Consider the following 6,203-nt stretch of genomic DNA (forward strand, 5'->3'; position numbering starts at 1 on the left):
GGGGTTTGTGCGGGGAGAAGGGTGCAAAAATGAATGAATGGAATCCCAAAATCTCTGTAGATGTTCATTGAAATGAAAAATAAACAACCTAAATTTAAAAAAAAAAAAGAAAGAAATTAGGCTGAAGAGCAAATAGCTGAATTTTGTACAATCATTGCAAATACCTCAATAAAAAACACAAATGAAAAAAAAATGGAATTATTTTCTGGATTCAGGTCCATTTTCAACTTCTGTACATGGTACCATAAAGTCAGAACCTGATTTTTTATATATATATATTTCTCTTTCTTTTCTAGTTCAGACCATGATCGGCTTCATACCTTGGTTACTGAACACTGTTTTCTGGTAGGTTTTTTTCCTCCTTACAACTTCAGGAATGCCTGAGCTGGCAGATCCTAGACATCACCCTTGGTTTTTTTTTTGAAGGATCTGTATTGAAAGTGCAAGAAGTTTAAGGTCCAAGTTGAAGTTTCATTATTTAATGCTAATAACTTTTACTCTGGTAAAGGCCGTGACAGATGAGGGAAAAAAGTCCCACTAGCAAGCAGCACTGAAACCACAGTGTTCAGATCCCTGACATCAAGATATGGGTCATGTTAAACCAGACCTACACATGCCAGAAATGTGTTAAAGTATTTAACTAGAATTGATGAGGCTTCTATTGTGTGCTAATAACTATGGTACTAGGTGCTACTGAGAGAGGGCTAAGACATTTGGTTTAGTTAGATGTTTCAGAATAATATCTTAAGTTTCTAGCAGTGCAAGCTAATCACCCCGGAGAGAAGAATTGCTAAGTAGTCTTACCAGTTTAACATTTATTTTCGTTACTAAAAAGTCAAGGGGAAAAGGAGCATATATGTGGTCCTCAGATGAATATGCAGTAATAAGTAGATTCTTGAAAGTATATGGAGGGATAATGGTGAATGGGCTGTATGAGTTTGGAATACAATTTTCATCAATTTGCAGAAGAATCATCAAGTGTTGTAATTTAGATAAAAAAGAGTTTTCACGAGGACTTGGCACAGAAGCTTAATCAAAAGTGTGGACTCTAGGAAAGAAAATAGGCCCTAGAAGACATTTAGGGAGGAAATGTTACATGTTGACTGTAGTATTGCAGGAAGTGAGAGCACATGTGGCAAGACCAGCTTCCCTAAAAGAAGGGAAAACCTCAGTTAAACTTGTTCTCGTCTGCCTCTAGGACATGGTCTGGGACATCAAATATAAGACTGTGCGCTGGAGCTTCGTGGAATCTTTAGAGCCACCACAGGTGGTTCAGGTTCGCAGTTCAAGCATGGTGAACCAGGGCAATATGTACGGCCAGGTCACAGTACGCATGCACACCCGGCAGGTAGACGCACAGTGTGTTCTTTTGAGCTTTACTTCGCTCTCAGGGTGGGCACCTACCTCTGGGGTGTTGGGCAGATGGCTGTAGACTGTCAGTTCTAGGAAAGATTCCCCAGGACTTTCTCTGACATGTCGCTTCCCCTTCCCACTGCTAGATATTAGTTCTACTAAGACATAATGTGAGTCTCTTGTGGCCTACCTACCTGGTCTTGATTCTCTCCCCTGTTCCTCCATCAGTTGATCAATTAGTCTCCATTCAGAATTTTGAGGTAATGTTTAATGTTTTAGTGATTTGAGTGAAAATACAAAGAACAAATTGATGTTCCAGTCCACCATTCATACATACTTTATCTGATGACATTGATTACAATCCCTGCATTGTATCATCTCTTTCCACTATCTCTCTGTTGTTCTTGTTGCCATGCATCTTTCTTTCCTTCTGAGTCCTCTGGGCACATGCTGCCCTTGTTATTTTGTATGGTTGTTGGTTCCAAGGACAGAGTGCCTCCCTGGTGTTACTGTTTGACTGAAAGTTGTGCCCCAAGGGAGTGTTCAGTTCTAGGCTCAAAGGGTTGGCTTAAGGGCTACAACTTTGGGCTTCAAGCCACCATTACATATTGCTGGTGCAGTTGTTTCATAATTGTGTAGAAAAAAATAAAACTTTGAGAACTAACTCAGGATTTGCTTTCATCTTTGCAGACTCTGGCCATCTATGACAGGTTTGGCCGGTTGATGTATGGACATGAGATGTGCCCAAAGATGTTGTAGAGTATGTGGTGTTTGAAAAGCACCTGACAAACCCTTATGGGAGCTGGAGAATGCATGGCAAAATTGTTCCCAAATGGGCACCGCCCAAACAACCTATCCTTAAGGTAAGGCAGCTTGGGTTCTTGAGGCATCTGAAGCTGTTCCTGTTAAGCTCCACCTTGTGGAGACTGGAGGTGATGCCGCACCAGGGAAAGGCAGTCCTGGGAGAGAGGTACCACTCCTGAATAAGTCATAGGCTTGGTAGGGAGGTAACTCAGCTTCCTGCTCTTTCAGACGGTGATGATCCCCGGCCCCCAGCTGAAACCAGGGGAAGACTATGAAGACCATAAACCTCAGCTGGCCTGATGGCAGAAATGGTCCTGGGGTGACATTCTCATGATGGAAGTGATAGAAACTGTGGAGTCTGGAGTGTGGGAGCTGTGTGGTCATCTGTCTCAGTCATGCAATAGAAAGAACTACTTTTGTTCTCACTACTCCTGCTTGGGTTTTTTAGCAATATCATCCTCAACAACCATGACTAATGGTGGCGTCCAGGTGTATGACTCGTCTTCATTGCCTTGGAATTGTGTTTCTTTTCCTTTAAAAAAAATTATTCATCTAGCTTCTATATCTGGATGAAAAATTATATATCTTAGAGAACATCTGATACCAGTTTTTCCCACATCAGTGACTGTTGGAGCAAACTGGGATTTTTTCCCCCCCTAATCACAGGACAGGGAATATAGTCTGAAATAAAATACCGTCAGAGTATTGAAAAATTGTGATGGATTCTGTTCATTTGTTCTGTTCATTTGCCCTTACTGGAGCTGATGCACTAAACAATAGAAGTAGACAACAAGGTTGGTTGTGAGCGATAGGACTTCTGAGAAGACTTGTTGTTGTTGTTGTTATAATATGCCATCGAGTCACCTGCAACTCAAAGCCTCCCTTTGTACAATGGACCTAAACCCTGCTCTATCCTGTGCCAATCTCACTGTCTCTGACACGCCTACCCCAATTACTCAAGTGACTGAATCAATCCACCTCATAGAGGTCTTCTTCTCCTGCACTGTCCCTCCACCCTCCCAAGCATGACATTCTTCTCCAAGGACTGGTCCCTCCTTGCAAAATGTCCAAAACTATGTCAGATGAAGCTTCAGAATCTTTGCTTCCAAGGAGCAGCCTGGTTTAACCCTCTCCAGGGTGAACCTGTTCATTCTGTCCAGCTCTTTGACACATAGCAAGTGATTGCAAAGACCATGCCCTGTATCGGGTGCACTTTAGTCTCCAGAGTGACACCATTGCTCTTCAGTACTTTGGAGAGGTTCCTAACAGCAGACTTTCCCAATGCAATATGTCTTAATTTCCTAGCTGCTGGTGCCAAGAGTGTTGACTGTAGAGCCAAGTAAACTAAAGCTGTTAACAATCCCAGTCTTTTCACTATCCATCCTGATGCTGGCAATTGGCCCAGGGGTGAGAATCTCTTGTCTTCTTGATGGTGAGCCTCAATCCATATTGAAGGCTGCAGTCCTGGACCTTCTGCAGTGAGCACTTCAGGTTCTCTTCAGTTTCAGCAAGCAGGGTTGTGTCATCTACATAACGCAGATTGTTGATGAATCTTCCTCCAGTCCTGATGCCACATTTCTCACAGAGCCCAGCCTCCTAGATAATCTGTTCTGCATATAGGTTAAAAAGGTATATAGAGAGGACATGTCCCTGGCATATACCCTTCCCAGTTTTGAACCATTCAGTTTTTCCTAGCTCTGTTCATCAGAGTATAGATTTCGCGTTAGCACGATCAAGTGTTCTCGGATTCCCGTTCTTCTCAGAGTCAGCCACAGTCTGTTGTGATCCACACAGTCAAACAAACACCATTGCATAATCAATGAAACACAGACAATCCTCTGGTACTCCCTGTTTTCAGCCAAGATCGATCTAACATCAGCTACAGTATCCCTAGTACCATGACCCCTTTTAAATCCAGCCTGCACTTCTGGCAGTTCTCTGTTGATGTGTGGTTCCAGTCATTTTTGGATAATCTTCAGCAGAATCTTGCTTGCATGTGATATCAATGATACTGTTTGATAATTTCTGCACTCTGTTGGGTCACCTTTCTTTGGAATGGAAACAAATACAGATCTCTTCCAGTCAGTTGGCCAAGTGGTTGTCCTCTAGATTTCTTGACACAATTTGGTGAACACATCTAGGGCAGCATTTGTTAGTTGAAATATATCAATTGGTATACCAATTGGTATACATTCCTGGGGGCTTTTTTTTGCCAGTTCCTTCAAAGCAGCTTGAACTTCTTCCTTCATCACCATAGGCTCTTGTTCATATGTTGGTTCATGAAATTCTTCTGTGTCTGCCAATTCCTTTCGGTACAGTGACTCTGTATACTCTATCTTCTAATATTTCCTGGATCATTTAATATTCTGCCCAAAGCATCTTTTTTGAGAAGTCTAGACTTGGAAAATTATTAGTGTTTATAAACTACATATTTAAGCCTCTTTCTCAGGCACTGATTCACAGAATCATTCATATTTCATATTGTTCAGTGCTGTGGAATTGGAACTGACTCATAGCTGACCCTCCAGCAGATTTTCAGAGGCTGTAAACCACATGAGAGCAGATTGCCCATATTTTTCCGAAGGAGCAGCTAGTGGATTCAAGCTGTGTGTTATTTGGGTTGCCAGTGCAACTCCTTACTTATGAGACCACCAAACTATAAGTCCAAGGAGATCATTTAACCTTTAGCTTGTGTTCTTAATTATCAGGCGTATCTTCCTGTAATCTCAGGGAGCCAGGGAGGGGGCACAAGTCATGGAGGGGTTACTTTTGGGAAATTCATTTGATCGCCTGGGTTGCCTGATTTCGGACACTGAGAAATTGTGACTCTTGTTTTGAGCCTGCTATTGGAAAGAACGTACCGGAGCAGGAGCTTGTGTAAGTGGAACAGCCCAGCGCCTTTCTCTTCTGTTCTAGCTGGCTTGTCAGGAGAAGGATGTGAGACTTCATATGTTTATGTGTCCTGGGATCATGTGAGATGTGACAAGGGAAATCACCATATGGGCTGCTGCTTTCACTCGTGTTACGGACACCTTTTAATTTTATACTTCTGTTTTTCAAAACGGCATTTTTAAAAAAGTATGTTGTGATTTAGGGTAAGGATTAACTTGTTTTGACCTTTAGTGGAGAGTAGAGTTCCAAGAAATTGAAATCAAATCAAGATTAGTTTAACTCTTTATAGTCTTTGAAGGCTACCATCTCAGCTAAGTAGTAAACAGGTCAGGCCTCACTGGGGGAAAAGGGTCTTTTTACAATACCTCCTGAGTGCTGACTATGGAAACAAAGATGCATATGCTTGGTAGAAGTAGCAGCACTGGTGGGTTAATCCAAAGCAGCCACTCTTGTCATGCTACTTTGCCTCAACCTTTTTGGTTGAAAATGCACATCAGTTTGCAGCATTACTATCCAAGTGAGATTTGGTCACATCCTCTTTGCCTGAACCCTGGATTAAACAAAATAATGAGAAGGGAAGCACTTTAAGCAGGAGTCACAGCTGGGAGCTATTGAGGAGGGGGAGGTAATCTAGGGAAGCAGAGAAACCAGAAAGTACGCTTAATGGGCAAACAATATATTGATTTTCCTGAATATGTAAAAGCAGGACTTCAAATAAGCTGTTTCACCCCCATTCGCCTGGATCTGTCTCAGGGTCTCTAGATAATCCTAAATAGCAGCTAAGCAATAGCTGCCACTGGGGAGCCAGAGGATAAATGCAATTTTCATTTCCCCTTGGAGTCAAATCCAATTGAGCGAATGGCCCCAGATGTGAAGGATTGGCTGGAAGGCCCAGTCAGAGACCATCATCTGCAGTGTGAGCCACAGAGCCAGCACTAGCAGGGAACTGGCATGGCCACCCCAAAGGCCTGAAGGCTGCATTGTTGTCACTCTGGACTTTGGAGTTGGCATTGTTCTTTCCTTCTCTGTGTACTGGTCCTGTTCAAAACTTGGACAAACATCTTCAAGGATATGAACATGTACGGCCAAGCACAATCAATAAGAGTGCATCTAAATTCCAAAATCAATCTCCATAATAGTCTATGTGTTTCCTA

General features: G+C 42.4%; 1 protein-coding gene across 1 annotated transcript in view; it reads left to right on the top strand.

The window, feature by feature from the left end:
* Positions 1-2,457, top strand: part of MRPL45 (mitochondrial ribosomal protein L45) — a 17,335-nt gene extending 14,878 nt beyond the window's left edge. The window contains 5 exon segments of the mRNA XM_006903730.1: positions 297-345; positions 1,199-1,348; positions 2,044-2,086; positions 2,089-2,216; positions 2,386-2,457. Of these exon segments, the coding sequence (XP_006903792.1) occupies positions 297-345; positions 1,199-1,348; positions 2,044-2,086; positions 2,089-2,216; positions 2,386-2,457 (442 nt within the window).
* Positions 2,458-6,203: the final 3,746 nt, after the last annotated feature.

This window comes from Elephantulus edwardii, unplaced genomic scaffold, assembly GCF_000299155.1.
Source record: "Elephantulus edwardii isolate Elephantulus edwardi_28Jun2011 unplaced genomic scaffold, EleEdw1.0 scaffold00077, whole genome shotgun sequence".
NCBI classification, from domain to species: domain Eukaryota; kingdom Metazoa; phylum Chordata; class Mammalia; order Macroscelidea; family Macroscelididae; genus Elephantulus; species Elephantulus edwardii.